Genomic DNA, 18,776 nt, shown 5'->3' with positions numbered 1-18,776 from the left:
TGTGGACTAGAACTAATATTTTGACTATTATGATGATTTTCTGCTGATAGAACTTTTTTTTTTGCACAGAAACAGGCTGGATATGAAAGTCATGCTGTCATGTTAGTTTGTTGCAGCCATATTTGAACAACGGGTGAAGCCCTCAGTCATTAGCTGGCTTTTAGTTGCATCACACATGCCTGCTAATTGGTACTTACATTTTAATCACTAGAGCACAAAATTGTTTGGCTGTCTGTTTAGGCAATTTAACAATGCTCTGTATATAGACACAATTAAGAGAGACTCATGAATATGAGGAGGAGGAATCTGAAAAAGTCACTTTCTCTGGAATAGCTTACAATCTAGAGGCAGCTAGAGGAGCTGCAGTACGTGTCACAGGGTTGGCTTCATCTTTCACCTATGACGCTGCCTTTTGTAGTAAGTAGGAAGCTAGTTGACTTAAGAAACAGATATTTCAATGACAGAAAGCCCCGAAACAAAGGAGAAAGGTCAGTGAATACTTGTTTTTTCTAATTTCAGGTTGCAAAGTTCAAAATTAGTTACATGGCCAATCAACCATGAATTATCCCAAAAAAGAGAATGAATATTTACTTCTTGAGAATTGCAAGTGTCACATTGAAATATTATTTTCTTTTCTACTTTCCCATTAGTAAACCTCAAATGTGACTGAGTTGATCGCTTAATGCCTAAAGAAACATGTCCTTGTTGAGATGTAATTTTTCATTATTTTGCTGGAGAGATTTTAAGGATGCTAACACCAAATTTACCTTTCTGATTGTCATCTTGAGACTCATACTCAGTGGCTGAAACCCTCCCCCAGGTTGCTTGGTTAGTCCGAGGTGCCACAGACTGTTGCATAACAGTGCATAACTTGTTTAAGGGCAAAACTGATGCAAATCTCAGCGAAGAGGCTCAGTATAGGTCACCACTAGCAGCACGTGCCTGCAACCAATAAGTGAAACTGTTTACCATGTTTCTGTTCCCCTTGTGATAATTTCAAGGTGTTTTGGGTTGTTTTTGGTTGTATTTGGGTTATTTCACAGATCACAGCTGTGATCCATCGACTGCACATAGAGTAAGGGAGAGAGAGAGAGAAAATTTCACTAATAAAGCTGAAAGAAAAAATCAGTGATGGAGCTGATAATTTAATTATATGTGAGTAATTTTCTTAATAAATCCATAACTGGTCAGAAAATTGAAACTAGTTTTTTTTGGAGACCTGGAGTGTAAATGTGCTTGTCTCTAAAGCACTTTAAAGCAATAAATAAAATAGTTGTGATATTGTGAATGTTTTTGTATTGTGAATTTTCCAAAATAACTAAGGGAAATTTATTTAACACAATTCAAAAAACAAAAAAACAAAACAAAACACAATTCAGTGGGCTACATACTGAACTTAGAGGTTAGAAACAAAGGCTGGTTCACAAGGCTGACTCTAGATAAGATTTACAAGCTATGTCTAGTGATAATAGATTAAATATTTTTGTTTAACAAAAAAAGAAATGGCATGAATTAGTGTCACCCTGCTACTTCCTGTACTTTCAATAGTAGTTCTGTATAGCTCAGTGTCCACCCTGTTACAGGGGCAAGTTGTTTACAACATGAAAGCTTTGAGTTTCTGTTTTATTTTATTTGATATACCTTTATTAGTCCCACAAGGGGAAATTTCATAAGGCTGCCGACCTATTGCACGCAATGGCTGCGCCATCTTACCCTCCGACCATACATACATTACACAAAACATCACATGGGGAAGACAGGTCAGAGAGGTATAACAATGGAAAAATGCACCACATGAGGAAAGATAAGGAGAAAAAAAAATAACTCCCCCACAGACTGAGCTCCAACAGGGAGATCAGTTTGAGAACAGAAAAAAAATGATGGGTGTGTGCATATCAGTGTATATGTATGTGTGTGCGTGTCCAGAGTTCAGCTGAGACAGTGTCCTTCGCCCTGCTAGGCTAAGTAAACAGTCTTCCAGCCAACCCAGGTGGCCTTGCATGGAATGGGAAGGAACAGACTAAACACAGTCGTTCTGTGATGTTGTCATTGTTGTGATATTTTGATACCATGGTAGCATTTACAGGATATTGTTTTATTGTGATATTATACAGAAAAAAGAGTTACTCAATAAGGCCCATTTAATAGTTGTTTTTCTCTTTCTCTGTGACCCAAGAATTAATGTGTAGGACTCACAGGCTGGTACCCCAAGGTCGAAAACACCACAGAGATGAGACCACTTCTTTACTCCCATCCTCCCTTTTTCTTTATCTCCTGGAAAAGGCTCGTTAAAGGCTAGGTGGTTCGTTTCAGAATTCACTAATGAAAGAACTCTGTATTTTATGTCTAGGAGTGTATTTTGCTGGGATGATCATAAATTGTAGCTGAACTGATAAACTACACACAGGATACTTCTTGGCTCACAAGGCAGGAAGACGTTTCCTTATTTGGTCTGTACCGGTTTGAACTGGGAAAGCTGACACACGAACCTTTTTTTCCTCTATATAAACTGCTGTGTATCAAATAAACCTTTGAGTCGATTGGGAAGGCAACCTAAAGCAGTCTGTGTTTCCTTGTTCTCCCAAGCTGCTCCCGACGTCGTAACTAACCCAGCTGAATGGCATACCTGAGTGTTACTTTAAATAATTAGGAATCTTAGAAGGAAAGGACAGAACTCTGCTTATCGCTCGTGCCTTGGAGGGAAAACCGGGATGGACATTTTTTCCTTCAATTTGGTGTCAGAAGTGGGATTGACTGACAGAAGGTAAATATGCGTCTTTCATATTTATATAAAGACCGTATTATACCTCTCTCAGTGATCGATCCATAAAAAAAACGGGATATGCTGACGAAGTTTCACTTAGTGATCCAGAGAGATACACTGACGACTTCCTCAGTCCCCGAATAAAGTAAATTAACCCTTGTGTGGTGTTGGTGGACCCGCTAGTTGTGGCTTTCCAAATTAACACTATCAAACAATTTTATGTTAAATTACTATGAATTAATGTGCTTCTCGTTTTTCTTTTATATAAAATGTTATAAATAAATCAGTTATAATCAAGTGGAAAGACACAACACATTTATACGTAAAAAAAAAATAATAATAATAATAATTAATTGTTTAATTTTTCTTTTGAAAAAAAAACAAAACAAAACACGGGTCTCAAGGGTTAAAAGCAGTAAATTAAAAGCAGAAAGACACAGGGAGTTGCCTGTTGTTTTGCGAGGAGTTGCTCGCTAAGTGAGAGTTGCTCACCCAAACAAAAATTGCTAGCAATAAATTTAAAGTGACCTCAGCTGTGCCGCAGCGAAAATACTAACCTAAATCCTCCTAGCGTGTAAACCCCTCTGGAAATCACTGAACATGGGTCAGAATAATTCAAAGACCACAGACAGGTCCGATAAAAAATCTAAAGTACCTGTAAAACCAAAAATTAATAAAATACAAAATAAAGTCTCAAATAACGGCTCAGTACAACTCCCATTTCCGGTTACGTGTAACCTACATCCGCGAATCGGTGAAGACGTCCATGATCACGTATCCAGAACATGCGGAAGTGCTTATGTGACTGACTTTGTTTACAACTTACGGACTGTAAGTACAATGCATTCTAATTTATTTCCGGAGCCCTATCCCGAACGATTATCGCCAGAAAACAGGTCAGTAAAACTGAAGGCCAGTGCAGATACTACCACGAAAGCTAAAAGTGTTAAGATAAAGTTGAATTTTGATGTAGAAGGCTCAGAGGAAAGTGAGAAACTAATGTATGCAGGATTACCCGCTCCAGCACAGCAAGGAAGTTTCAGAGGACGGAAGGATAAAAGTAGAGATGTGTGTTTTTGCTGTGGAATGGTAGGACACTGGTCCAGAGAATGTCGCTTTGCAGCCACCAACAGGGCACACGCGCCTCGACCACAGAACGCAGTACAAGTTCCTGCCACTAGGCGTCAGCGGAGCTCTTCCAGACAAGGTAACTGGCAACAAAGGGAAGCATGCAATAATGGCCCCACAGGTGCAAATTTGGCTCAGTTTTCCAGCAGCCGCAGACACCCAGAGCAAAAATGAATTTGTGTATTTCATTTAACATAAAGGGTGAAATGTTTGCTGACACTGATAACAGCTTATGTTTTCTCTGCCCTATGTACCGACATGATGGAGAAGGAACATCCTCTGTGTCAGCTGGACCCTCAGCAGAGAATGAACTCAACATCCTTTTTGTCCGGTACTCTATGTCACACACTGTGCCAAAAAAACGTGTACAGACGCCACTACTAGGTAATCCCATGACTGGGAGCCACACTTTTGTTTCTCTCACACTTTTCAACAACATGATAACTGCTCACACAAGTGAAGGTCAAACAGTGATTTTGTCACATAACTCAGACATAGGTTATGACATAACTACACCATGTCGTCACATAGATCTAACCTACCCTATCGACTGTACTATTTCTGCACTTACGTTGCCAGCTGAATACCAGAATATGACATTGTGGTCTAAAAGTGAGAATGATATAGGATTTATTGACTGTACACTTTATCACGTACAAAAACACAACAAGCCAGTATATGTCAAGCAACATCCCATTTCTGCCGAAAAAGCCGCAGCCCTAGATGTCATGATAGGAGATTTATTGACTACAGGAGTAATAAAGCCCACACTCCTGTCAATCCTGTGCCAAAGCCTAACAAACCTGGCGTATGGCGTTTCATACAAGACTTAAGGCAAATTAATGCAGTCAACATTCCTCTGCCACCTCTCGTTTCAGATGTTCACAGCATATTGACATGCATTGCATACACATTTTACCGTGGTGGATTTATGCTCCGCTCCTTTTTCTCAGTACCTGTGCATGAAGACACACAGCCGTTATTTGCATTACACTCTCACATGACACTATTCTACACACCAATCACCAGGTCACGACCATTCTAGCAAACATAACTACACAACATATGCAAATCTCACTATAAAAGCGAGCAGCACACCCAATTCGCCAGCACATTTATTGATCCTATGCTGTGTTCTTCTGACCGACAGGATGGCTCAGACAGGCTTGATGTTCATGACTGCATGACACGTATACAGGAATCCACAGCACCACGTCCAGATTTAGAGCAAACACCTATCCCAGACTCAGCCACGGTTTATGTGGACGGGTCCTGTTCAAGGCCGAATGACAACTCATTTCTTTGTGGCTATTCAGTGGTGACATTGCCTGACATCATACTAGAGGCTCACTCATTACCATTTCACTCAGCACAAAAAGCAGAGCTCATGGCTTTAATACGCGCCTGTGAGCTCCATTTGGATAAGCGTGTGACAATTTACACAGACAGCCGCTATGCATTTGGCGTTGTGCATGACTTTGGCACATTGTGGAGACAGAGAGGATTTAGATCTGCTGATGGAAAATAAATTGCTAAATTGTGATTTTGTTCAAAGACTTTTTCAGGCTATACAGCTGCCATCGGCCATTGCAGTTGTAAAAAAAACGACAGGACACAGTACAGCTGACACAGACGAAGCAACAGGTAATGCCTTAGCAGACGTGACAGCCAAGGCTGCAGCTGCATCACAGCTCCCACCTCCGCAGGAAGTATTATCTGTGCCCCTACAGCTGTCACTTGTTACACTCCCAGACTATTTAGACACAAATGTTGATTTAAAATTCATACAAGAGCAAGCCTCTGCATGTGATTACACCTATTGGGAGAATAATGACTGTACCTTAGATGACAGAGATGGCTTATACAAAATCTTAAGGGTTTGATTGCCCTCCCATATTCCCTGATGCCAGTCCTTGCCCGACATTTTCACTGTGTGAGTCATGTCGGACAAAGAGGGGTAATAGGGGCAATAAAATCAAGATTTGTAATTGAGAAAACATCACATGCAGTAAAAGCATATTAGCAACCTGTCTAACATGTGCACGAACTAATGTAGGAAAATCAAAAGCGAAACATCAGCATTTACCACAACCAGATTTTCCATTTCATACATTATGACTCCATCTGCAGTAACCAAATTATTTCCATTTGAAATAAGACTATTTCCAACACCATGGTCAGCTTCCAGAGGGGCACCGCTAGTAGAAGGTGATGTATATTGCATTGTCCACTGATGTTCACAACCTGGTAGAAACACTGAATAATAACTATCAGAAAGTTTGTCTCTCTCAGCCTTTCCCCTCCACAGTTCCACCAGTGGAGACAAGGAGATGCGTGTTGGAGAAGTCACTAAAACCAAGGACACTCTGGGAGGCCGCGCGTGTTCCAGCCCCAGACTGTACTGGCAGTGACGAAGAACCAGCATCCTCACAGACGGACAACCTCAGTGGATTCATGCCAGCAGGGTTAAGACCAGCCCAATCGGACCATCTCAGGCGTCGGATCAAGCAGATGACATCTCCGGCGGGCCAACGCCCGGAACCAGAGCAAATAAACACACGGGTAGATGACATCTCCGGCGAGCCAGCGCCCGGATCCAATGTACATACACACACGCAATCACTGATTAACACACAACGTCTGAAAGAACAACAACAAGGTACTCAAACATCCAGCAGGAACAGAAAGCCAAAAGTACCACATGATGTCTAACCTGATAAAGCTAGACTCATTCCATCCTGATAATGGAGAAAATGAAATGCCCATTGTCATCACACGACGCTTATTCTGTGTCTCTCGAACCTGGGACCAGGCCAGAAGACGACTGAAGAACTGTCTTTCTTATATATTTAGGTTATTTATCATATCTATCGCATTAACCTTAGGATTTTTCTTTGCTATTTTGTATTGTAAACTGCAACCATGTTCATATTTCTGCAGGTCATATTTTGCTGACTATACCTCATGCTCTATTTTGCAAGACACCTACTTAATGCACTCCTCACGTTCCCTAAAATCAGTAAATGACAACATAAACGCCACTAATAAACGATTTTATGAACCCTCTAGAGCAGGAGCTAACTCCTGGTATGAAAATGCCAGAACAGCCGCTCGTGATTTAGGAAACAGTAACTGTTATGTCTGTTCAAAGGCTAATCCAGAACAGGTAATAGTAGGATACCCCATATCCGGTTTCCCCCTCACTGAGGGACTAGAGGAAATCGGCGGAGATAATGCTCTCCTTAAAGACGCTTTACAGTTGACTCTGAGCCCTCTCGACTGCCTACTTAGACACACACACACACCAACTAACCCTGAGACTCCATTAGGCGAATTATTGAAGTTATCTAATGACACCGCAGGGACCTGCGCCCCAATGAAACGCCCCAAGAATAGGTTAAAACCCTCACTGCCCTTAGGACAGATCCCTCTCCATTTTAATACTAGTATGATATGTCTGCGCAGACTAAAGTTAACTGGCCCAGACACACACATAGATTATACAAAGGATAACTATACATTTTTCTCTGACTCCCCAGGTGCACGCTGTAATGAGACATGGCTAGCTGTCTCTATGGCTGAAGTTGTATCATATCTGGAGGAACACACACACAGTTCAAGTTCGAGCGGAGAATCGATCATTGTTCCCCCAGACGGTGTATTAAATGACACTGACTGGGGGGAGTTAGTTAAATCACACATGGTCACGCGCCTGACCAGACCAATCCCACATGCTTATTGGTTGTGCAATAATACCCTTAGATTAGCTTTACCTGTTAATTGGACCGGTACCTGTGGTCTAGTAACCGTTGATGTATGCTGTACTTTCATTCCCAATAATACCGCTCCTAACGGTTCATTCACACAAGCTATGAATAGACTTGAAGCATTGAAGATAGAACTAATTGCCAATACAGGCCACGGTCAGTGGCTACATAAGTGGCTACAGGACACGTTTGGAAGATGGAAGGAACTAATTGTAGCCTTTGTAACCGTTGCAGCATGTTTTTGATGATTATTGTCTGTTGTGTGATACCATGTATACGCTCTCAGAATTTTTGATATTAAGCTTGCTCGAAGGACCAGTTACAGTTATGATTTGTCTTTATATTATGTTATTACATTCTGTCTTTATACTATGTTATCATTTCATGATAAAAGGAGAGAACTGTTGTGATATTTTGATACCATGGTAGCATTTACAGGATATTGTTTTATTGTGATATTATACAGAAAAAAGAGTTACTCAATAAGGCCCATTTAATAGTTGTTTTTCTCTTTCTCTGTGACCCAAGAATTAATGTGTAAGACTCACAGGCTGGTACCCCAAGGTCGAAAACACCACAGAGATGAGACCACTTCTTTACTCCCATCCTCCCTTTTTCTTTATCTCCTGGAAAAGGCTCGTTAAAGGCTAGGTGGTTCGTTTCAGAATTCACTAATGAAAGAACTCTGTATTTTATGTCTAGGAGTGTATTTTGCTGGGATGATCATAAATTGTAGCTGAACTGATAAACTACACACAGGATACTTCTTGGCTCACAAGGCAGGAAGACGTTTCCTTATTTGGTCTGTACCGGTTTGAACTGGGAAAGCTGACACACGAACCTTTTTTTCCTCTATATAAACTGCTGTGTATCAAATAAACCTTTGAGTCGATTGGGAAGGCAACCTAAAGCAGTCTGTGTTTCCTTGTTCTCCCAAGCTGCTCCCGACGTCGTAACTAACCCAGCTGAATGGCATACCTGAGTGTTACTTTAAATAATTAGGAATCTTAGAAGGAAAGGACAGAACTCTGCTTATCGCTCGTGCCTTGGAGGGAAAACCGGGATGGACATTTTTTCCTTCAGTCATTTCTTGTGCTCAAGGAGCAGATTCTGAGAACTCACGGCAGTGCGTCTCCCCGAGATGTCATCCAATTTGCGCACAGAGATTCCGAGCTAACCCTTCCGAGGTGTAATCCAGTCTGCAGTCAGAGATCTTATGAGTATTTATAGCAGCCGTAGCCTTTCCAAGATCTTATCCGTGCTGCACTCAAACCCATTTTGAGAAACTCACGCCTCTCCCATTGTTTCAATCCCAGCGGGCAGCCTTGTGGGGGTTTGAACAACAGGTTCCGCTTCCTTAATTCTTCGATAAGTCAGGGCCAAGCCAGCTCCGATCCGCCAGAACCCTGTTACCATGGTTCCGAATAGGTAGATATCTTCAGCACTCAGGCTCACCCAAGCCCAAACTTCTCGTTGAGAAAGGGGTGCTAATTGCATTTAAGGACCAGTTGATCCAATCCATAATTCCTCTTTTAGGTTTTAGAGAACTGTCATGAATCGCTGTGCGGCAGGCAGGAGTTGGACCCAAATGCAGGACTCACAGACTCGGGGGGGTGAACTCAAAACACAGCTTTATTTGCTGGCAGGGGAAAAACATACAAACTAAACTAATCTAAACTGGGACCAACAAACTAAAACTCACAAGGAGGGAGACAAGGAGACACAGGGAGATCCACACAGCATGAGGGACAACACAACACTGACTCAGAGAAACACAGGGTTTAAATACACTGGGGAGTAACGAGGGGAATGAGACACAGAAGGAGGGCACAGCTGGGAGAAATCAGGACTGACGATGTCGTGTTTTCAATAAAACATCAGTAGTAGTGAGCAAGCTTCTTTATTTTAACGTGGCTCACATCCATGCACGCAAACATAACCTGCCGCTGCTTCTACGACACAGTATATATCACAATTTATATATCACAAACCTAGGATCACTGGACTAAATGACTACAGACCCGTGGCTCTGACATCTGTGGCCATGAAGTCATTTGAGCGCCTAGTTCTCTCCCATCTCAAGACCCTCACGGCCCCCCTCCTGGACCCCCTGCAGTTTGCATACAGAGCCAACAGGTCTGTAGATGACGCCATCAACATGGCCCTACACTTCATCCTGCAGCATCTGGACTCCCCAGGAACCTACGCCAGGATCCTGTTTGTGGACTTCAGCTCTGCCTTCAACACCATCCTTCCAGACCATCTCCGAGACAAGCTTTCCCAGATGAATGTGCCTGATCCCATCTGCCGGTGGATCACTGACTTCCTGACGGACAGGAAGCAGCATGTGAGGCTGGGAAAGAATGTCTCGGACTCTCGGACCATCAGCACCGGCTCCCCTCAGGGCTGTGTTCTTTCTCCTCTGCTCTTCTCCCTGTACACCAACTGCTGCACCTCCACCCACCAGTCTGTCAAGCTAATCAAGTTTGCAGATGACACCACCGTTATTGGGCTCATCTCGGACGGGGATGAGTCTGCCTACAGGAGGGAGGTTGAACGTCTGGTGTCTTGGTGCAGCCACAACAACCTGGTGCTGAATGCCCAGAAGACAGTGGAGATTATTGTGGACTTCAGGAAGCACACAGCCCCACTCCCCCCCATCATCCTGACTGACACCCCCATCACCTCTGTGGACTCATTCCGCTTCCTGGGTACCACCATCACCCAGGACCTGAAGTGGGAGCCCACCATCACCTCCGTCATCAAGAAAGCCCAGCAGAGGATGTACTTCCTGAGGCAGCTGAAGAGATTCAACCTGCCAACACGGACGATGATGCAGTTCTACACTGCAATCATCGAGTCCATCCTCACCTCCTCCATCACCGTGTGGTACGCTGGAGCCACTATCGGGGACAAACAGAGACTGCAGCGTGTTGTGCGCTCTGCTGAGAAGGTGATTGGCTGTAGACTCCCATCTTTGCAGGACCTGTACACCTCCAGGACACTGCGGCGTGCAGCTCGGATCTCAGCTGACCCTTCTCACCCTGGACACAGTCTGTTTGACCTGCTCCCCTCAGGCAGGAGGCTCCGGTCCATTCGCACCAGAACCTCTCGCCATAAGAACAGTTTCTTCCCCTCTGCTGTTGGACACATGAACAATAAACGTACGACTGTTCCCACCACTAACACATGACCCTACGCTGTGTTCACTGCATCATTCCATGTTTTGGCACTGATCACCACCTGCACTCATGTATATATCTTTCTACGTAGCACTTTTAATTCTTATTCTTACTTTTATTTTTCCATGTCTATTTAAGCGCAATTTATGACAGTATGTTTGCACTGAAGCACCGCAGCAATTTCCTAATGTTGTAAACCTGCTCAACATTTGGCAATAAAACCCTTTCTGATTCTGATTCTGATTCTGAATTTGGTTAGACAGCCCCCTAGTGGTGAAGCTGAACTACCCACATAACTCCTATCAACAGACGAGACAAGCAAAGCAGGACACATTCACATAAGACACGGACCTTCAAAGTAAAACAGGAAGGATCACACAGAGACGCGAACTTGACACAGTGGAGACAGCAACTAAGAAACACAGAGACATAAACCATGAGGCAGAGGACTCGATGAACCAAACGACAGAGGGAAACTCAAACATGCAGACACAGACTTACACAGAACAGAGGGGACACAGAGAGACATGAAGGGCAACGGATCAAAACTAGAAACCATAGAATAAATCACACACAAGTACAATAATACAAACATCACAAGGAACTAAAAACGCTGGGTCAGGAGACCCAGGACCATGACAAGAACAGACTGTGGGAGAACGTTCCAGGGAAAATACAAAAAAACCACGAGACTAGACAAGGACATAAGAGGCTAAGAAGGGAAGCTAAGGGAGAGGAGGAGGAGGAGAAAAGTGCGACTGCCTTCGTCAAGAGCAAGAGCAGAATCCGTCATTTGTTGTGGTTAATGAATATAGTGTGACACTATATTTTTTGTGCTTAGATTTTTGTAATTGTAGAATAATCTTTCACTTAATCATCAATCAATTTATTAAAAATGATTTACTCCCGTGGCTGATTTAATGCAACCCTGTCACCTGCAAATGCATTGAAGTAGAAACTGGTTTTGTTTTACTGTTCAATTTACTAAAAATTCTGAATCAGTGTGTTTTTTAATGCAACCCTTAAACTGCCTTTCAACTGAACTGAAATTTAAAACTTCCACTGGCTGTCTGTTAGTGAAACACTGCATTTGATGAAGCTGTAATGTAAGTGAGCCAAAGAAAGACTTACTTTAAAAAAAAAACACTTAAAGGAGTTAAAGATGATCGTAAACAAGTAATCAAGGAAAATCATTACCACAAAAAAAAACCTCTAACAAGGAGACAAGGTTAAGCATGTCCAAGAGCAAGAGCCATGTTAATGGTTTCCTTGTCACAGAAAAAACACTTCAATATCAAAAGTAGCACAATATGCAAGAAAACTGCTCCCACTAAAGGTGGAAACAGCAAACTTTTTCACCACAGATTACAACCAGGCTTTACTTACTTTCAGCAGCTGGATGACAAGGCTGACTCAAGATAAGATTTACAAGGTTAAGTTACTGTAGTTACTGTTAAGCTTAAACATGTTAAGCAGTTCATACTTTATACTATACTTATAATTTCCAAGGAAAGCACTACATACACTGCTTTTACGCTTTGACTTGTGCTGTGTCACAACTTTCACATTTGAATTAACCATTGCTGCTTCTGGCACTTTTTCCATCAGCTTCCTTTGTGCCGAAGTGAGTAAAATACTGATAACCCGAACATGTTTGTACATGCACGTTTCACCCACATATTACCCTAAAGGCTGCATGACCTGACCTATTCTTACCATTAGTCACTATCAGCAAAGGAAGTACAGAATTGAGACACAGTGTAGAGTCCTAAGTTCCTGAGTTGCTGAAATAAGGCGTGTTGCATTGAAAAGCAATATCCAGCACTGATTTTGTAATCCTGGAGGGTTTTTTAAATATGATGTAAGTGACACAAAATAATGACGTGTAACAAATACAACAATGTAATATGTATTACAATATATAATTTATTACATAACAAAAACACATGTTCTGGTTTGGGTATATACAAAGTACAGAACACTGTGAAACATCCCTCTAAAGATGACAACATATAAAAATATAATTGTTAAGATTTTTGTGCGTATTAAAGAGCTGTAATGTAACATGAATAACAAGAGTGATAAAAGCAGTGTTGTATGTCGGACAAGTTTCAGTTCCAAGAAATCAGGATCCAGTAGCGGCATGTTTTACCTGCTGTAGAGGCGGGTAAAGGGAGCCGCCATCTTACTCAGCACCACATGATAGGCCTGTCGAAACTGGCGGTTCATGATGGCATACAGCACAGGGTTAATGCAGCTGTTGAGCCAGGTGAGATTGGCACAGAACATGTGCAATACCTGTGGAGCGCGGTTCTGTTTGTCGGCTATGTTCAGCAACAGAAATGGGACAAAGCAGAACACAAAACAGAGGAAAACAGTGAAGCACATCCGTGTCACACGCTTGAATTCACTGTCGTCCCCTGAGGTTGCAGAATGCGATGAGTGAGCTGTTTTAGCAGGTGTGGTTGTAGGTGGTTTTTCGATGATATCAGTGGAAGGCTTCTGTGCTGCTGATGAATTTAATGCTGTGTCATTGCTTGTGGTGGAAAAGGAAGACTTTTCACAGGTCACATTTTGATTTTTCACATCCATGTTTTGGGATATTTCATGGCTGCTCAGATCAGAGGTGCATGTCTTTATGCCGCTCTCCACACCGCTGTCGTCGGTCCCTTGAACTGAATTTGCTGGTTTTGTCTTGGATGACCGGCGGCTGAGTCTGTAGCGGAGCAGAGCCTGTGATGCAGCCTGAACTTTTTTGTAAATGAGCAGGTAGAATGCACCAACAAAGCCCAGACCAATAAAAAAATAAAAAAATAGCAGGATGGTGGTGTAAGGACGACCCTCGGTACGATGGAAGCTGCATGTGCACACCTGTGGCACAAACACATAGACAGACCAGAGTGGACCAAAGCTGACCAGGCCGAGCGCCCACGCAAAGATGATGAGTAAAGTAAGACCGTGGTTAGAAAAAACACGGTCAAACACAGCTCTCTTTGCGACCAGGAGATATCTGCCCACTGCTACCAGGCAGAGGGTAATGATGGAGACAGAGTTGGAGAGGAAGAGGAGCAGGCCGAAGATTCTGCACCACAGATGACCACTGCGCCACCTGAGGTGTAGATAGGAGTCGACGGAGATGGGCTGCAGGATGGTGCAGTACAAGAGATCAGCGACAGCCAGGTTGACAATGAGCACATTGAAGCGAGTCCTCAGACGTGGGTCTAAAACGAAAGCCAGAACGGTCATCAGATTCCCGACCGTACCCGTGATGGTTACAGCACATCCCCACAGCACAGCGAAGTACCGGTAGATTTCAACAGAAGGACTGTAGCAGGAGAAGACATCCTCGGTGTGGTTTGTTTGATTCATCATTATTCTGTCAACTAAACAGGAATCAAAACACTGGTTAATGTCTTTGCACTGTGCTTACTGAAAGTTAAAAGGGAAGCTACAGGTGGATTACACAGTTAACCACTTCCTTTTTTAGAAACACCGCTCATTTACTTTGTTGTGAAGAGCAGGAATAGAATAGAATTCAACTTTATTGTCATTGCACATGTCACAAGTACAAGGCAATGAAATGCAGTTGCTGAAATGCAGGAACACTTGATCAAAGATATTTTATGTGGTTATGTATAGCCCAGGGTCCACCCTGTTACAGGGCAAAAGAGCAAGTCGTTTACAACATGAAAACTTTGAGTTTCTGTCTTAGTTATTCATTTGTGTCACTGTGTGATTATATTTCTTGTGCTTTGATCTTTGTAGTTTTAGGAAAATCTTGCATTTAATGATCAATTAATTTAGTAAACATAATTTACTGCTTTGGCTGATTTAATCAAACGCTGTCACCTGAAAATGTCAACAGTGTTAACCAAAATGAAGTAGAAACTGGTTTTGTTTTCTGTTAGTCAAGTTCAGCTCACTTAATGCAACCCTTAAATTGCCTTTCAGCTGAACTCAAATTTAAAACTTCTACTTAGATGTTATGGCGGAAAAACTGCATTTAATTAAGCTAAAATGTAACTGATCCAAAAATAAGACTTAACATAAAAAAACACTTCAGTAGTTAAAGATGATCATAAACAGTCATTACCAATAATCAAGGAAAATCATGAGAGAAGAAAAAAGTTCTCACCTTTAAATACTTGTGGTCCCCGTTCTGACTGTTAACATGTAGCCGAGTAATTCTTTGCAGTGCACCGCCACACTGAATGTTTCTCTTTCTGCTGATGCCACTGTGAGCATGTGTCTCCTCTGTGTTGCTTAAGTACCTGTTACACTGTGAAGTGATTTGAAGCAGGGAATTTCCACTGTCTAAATTTGGGAAGCAAGATTGAGTGTATTTTTCCATTTTCCTAATTTCTGATGTAATAATTAGATGTCCAAAAAAATTTCTCATCTATCTATGAGTTATGTGTGCATGGCATGAAATATTTTGATCATTATCACAGTGTTTGCACAGTACTTCAATCAAAAGGTACTGCATTATTTTATGGATTACATTTTTATGCACAGCTGTCTGCTTTTAGAAGACCGACGTGGAGTTTAATGATCAGGTGAGTCGCTCCCTTGTCATTTCATGACAACTGAAACAGACAAAAGATGCTAAGAACCAAAAACAGGCAGCAAATGATGGTGACTTCAGTAAAGGCATGACAGAGCAACTCAAGGGACGAAACAGCATTTGATACAAGTAATGAAAATGGAATCCCTTGAAAAATGTATAACAATCTAAGTCCTAAATAGTCCAGTCCAATCTGAAGTATTTAAATTAATTTTCTACTTTGCTTTGGACAGGAAACACTGTCCAAAGCTGCATACTGACAAATGCATCTCCTTTGCATCTGCAGGTTAGTAACAGACAGATAAAAGTGTTACCGCCAAACCACAAATTTGTCCCTTTATAGTTTCCTGTTTCTGTAAATAGAGACCATTTTATGAGGTCTCAAATGCAACATACACACAGAGCAGTAAGCAGTGAGTCACGAGAAAATGCAGAACAACTACTGAAATTGTCTGTGACGTCTTTTCTTGTCTCTTTGAGTACAGAATTGCAACAAAGTTGTGGGGGGGGGGGAGTTGTGGCAGTTAATAAAGAGGATGTTTTTAACATATATGACATGTATTATTAAGCAAATCCTGTTCTTAAGTAAGACTTTTCCACTGTGTGGCAGTAAAAGGACAAAAGGACAAAAAGGAGAGTTTCTGAATATTGTTTCCACTGTGCACCACAGAGGGTTCCCGAAAGCTTGTGTTTATTTCACATGAAACATGGTTTTGACTTGGCAGTATGAAAATTAAGTCTGACACCTTTCAATACGATGTCCTGGAGACAGTTTTTCTATTCACCTCCGATCTCTGACAGAAGCGGTGGAACAGCTGTAACTATGCTGTTTCTCTGACTTTTTTTAAAAACGGGATTTCTATTGAAAGATTTTTTCAGATTATTTATTGTCTCTAATTGTATCTTTTTAACTGGCTGTTATGCCAGGTAATGCTCTTGTTTATTTTATGCTTTTTGTGTGCAGCACTTTGTGACTGTTTGTCTGTGGAAAATGCTTAATAAATTAACTTTACTTACTTATTATAATACTAACAAACATTAATTGTCTAAAGTCCTTAACAGCAATGTTACAAAGTGCATAATGAAACACTGGGGGCTTTGTCTGTGAAGGTTCTCAGTCATCCAGGTCATCGTAGTCAAGGAGCTTGCAAAGAAAAGCGTCTGGACTTCTTCTTTTTTTTTTTTTTTGCCTGTCCCGTTTGGCTCTTTTGCCATCAGAATTGTTGTCTAAAGGCAAAGAAAGATGCCCAACGGATTTACTTTACCAAATTGACCATCCCAGCCTTGCCGTAATGGTCCATTTGATTCACCTTTTATTGTTCATTTTATTTTCACTTACTGAATACGGGACAGACTTGACTGGGGGAAAGAAGGGGAGAGAGAAAGAGGGAAAGAGAAACAGCTGAGAAGAGGGACGGGGGAGAAGGGCAAAAAACAAAAACCAACAGAATGAGCAGGAAAAAAAAAAAGAAAAAGAAAAAAAAATGCATATATCAATCACCTGGATCACCTGCTGAGAAAGAAAAAAGAAAACAAGCAGAAGAGAACAAGAGTAATAGAATAAACAACATCACAATGATATATGTATCCGAGGTTCGACTAACGGACGAACTCTCCTTTCCAGCACCCTGGCATAGACTTTCCCAGGGAGGCTGAGGAGTGTGATTCCCCTGTAGTTGGAACACACCCTCCGGTCCCCCTTCTTAAAGATGGGGACCACCACCCCGGTCTGCCAGTCCACAGGTACTGCCCCTGATCTCCACGCAACATTGCAGAGGCGTGTCAACCAGGACAGCCCTACAACGTCCAGAGCCTTCAGGAACTCGGGGCGGACCTCATCAACACCAGGGGCTCTGCCACCAAAGAGTGACCTCAGTGACCTCGCCCCCGGAAATTGGCGGGTCATTCCCCTCATCCCCAGACTCTGCTTCCTCCTCGGAAGACGTGTCAGTGGGATTAAGGAGGTCCTCGAAGTATTCCTTCCACCGCCTGACAATTTTCTCAGTCGACGTCAGCAGCGCTCCGCCAGCACTTCAGTATATGAATGCGGTTTTCGTCCTGGTCGCGGAACACTGGACCAGCTCTTTATCCTCTCCAGGATACTTGAGGATGCATGGGAGTTTGCCCAACCAGTCTACATGTGTTTTGTGGACTTGGAGAAGGCATTCGACCGTGTCCCTCGGGGTGTCCTGTGGGAGGTATTGCGGGAATATGGGGTGTCTGGCCCATTGCTACGGGCCATTCGATCCCTATATAACCGTTGCAGGAGCTTGGTTCGCATTGCCGGCAATAAGTCGGACTCGTTCCCGGTGGGTGATGGGCTCCGCCAGGGCTGCCCTTTGTCTCCGGTTCTGTTCATAATTTTTATGGACAGAATTTCTAGGCGCAGCCAAGTGGCGGAGGGCTTTCGCTTTGGTGGCCTCAGAATCTCATCTCTGATTTTTGCAGATGATGTGGTTCTGTTGGCTTCATCGGGTGAAGGCTTCCAGCTCGCACTGGAACGGTTCGCAGCCGAGTGTGAAGCAGCGGGAATGAGGATCAGCACCTCCAAATCTGAGGCCATGGTTCTCACCCGGAAAAGGGTGGAGTGCCCACTCCGGTTCGGGGATGAGTTCCTGCCCCAAGTGGAGGAGTTCAAGTATCTCGGGGTCTTGTTCGCGAGTGATGGGAGAAGGGAGCCGGAGATCGACAGACGGATTGGGGCTGCAGCTGCAGTAATGCGGACGCTGCACCGGTCCGTCGTGGTGAAGAGGGAGCTGAGTGTAAAAGCGAAGCTCTCAATTTACCGGTCGATCTACGTCCCTACCCTCACCTATGGCCACGAGCTGTGGGTAGTGACCGAAAGAACGAGATCGCGGATACAAGCGGCAGAAATGAGCTTCCTCCGAAGGGTGGCTGGCCTCTCCCTTAGAGATAGGGTGAGAAGTTCGGCCATCCGGGAGGGGCTCAGAGTAGAGCAGCTGCTGCTCCACATCGAAAGGAGCCAGCTGAGGTGGTTCGGGCATCTGACAAGGATGCCCCCTGGGCGCCTCCTGGGTGAGGTGTTCCAGGCATGTCCCACCGGGAGGAGGCCCCGGGGCAGACCCAGGACACGCTGGAGAGATTATATCTCTCGGCTGGCCTGGGAACGCCTTGGTATTCCCCCGGATAAGCTGGAGGAGGTGGCTGGGGAGAGGGAGGTCTGGGCCTCTTTGCTTAGGCTGCTGCCCCCGCGACCCAGCCCCGGATAAAGCGGATGAAGATGGATGGATGGATGGATGGATGGATGGATGGATGGATGGATGGACAATGATATATGGGAATATGACAGTAAATACTAAATATTAAACATTATTGTGCAGCACATAAGATCAACAGAACACAGTGTGCTT

The 18,776-nt window shown here is 43.2% G+C and overlaps 1 protein-coding gene and 1 long non-coding RNA gene across 2 annotated transcripts; one reads left to right on the top strand and one right to left on the bottom strand.

Annotated features, from left to right (window-relative positions):
- The first annotated feature begins 2,055 nt into the window (after nucleotides 1-2,055).
- Nucleotides 2,056-8,110, top strand: LOC146669840 (uncharacterized). Its single transcript, XR_014911739.1, has 2 exons — nucleotides 2,056-3,660; nucleotides 6,185-8,110. It is a non-coding gene; the product is annotated as an uncharacterized LOC146669840 (long non-coding RNA).
- Nucleotides 8,111-12,885: 4,775 nt separating this feature from the next.
- LOC146669839 (G protein-coupled receptor 84-like) lies at nucleotides 12,886-15,086 on the bottom strand. Its single transcript, XM_085407924.1, has 2 exons — nucleotides 14,977-15,086; nucleotides 12,886-14,224 (listed from the first exon to the last, which is right to left on the bottom strand). The coding sequence occupies exon 2, from the start codon at nucleotides 14,211-14,213 to the stop codon at nucleotides 12,990-12,992; it is 1,224 nt and encodes a 407-aa protein (XP_085264050.1). The 5' UTR covers nucleotides 14,214-14,224; nucleotides 14,977-15,086; the 3' UTR covers nucleotides 12,886-12,989.
- Between the last annotated feature and the right edge of the window lie 3,690 nt (nucleotides 15,087-18,776).

The sequence above is a fragment of the Rhamphochromis longiceps genome, linkage group LG5 (genome assembly GCF_057381845.1).
Source record: "Rhamphochromis longiceps isolate RC_006_pf linkage group LG5, R_longiceps_female_GT1.1, whole genome shotgun sequence".
In the NCBI taxonomy this organism is placed as follows: Eukaryota; Metazoa; Chordata; class Actinopteri; order Cichliformes; family Cichlidae; genus Rhamphochromis; species Rhamphochromis longiceps.
Note: the sequence above shows the minus strand (reverse complement) of the source record. Positions and strands in the feature narration are given on the sequence as shown.

Bases quoted from the DNA above. Each gene is read 5' to 3' on its own strand.
- LOC146669839 (XM_085407924.1), bottom strand. From the start codon at position 14,213: ATGATGAATCAAACAAACCACACCGAGGATGTCTTCTCCTGCTACAGT.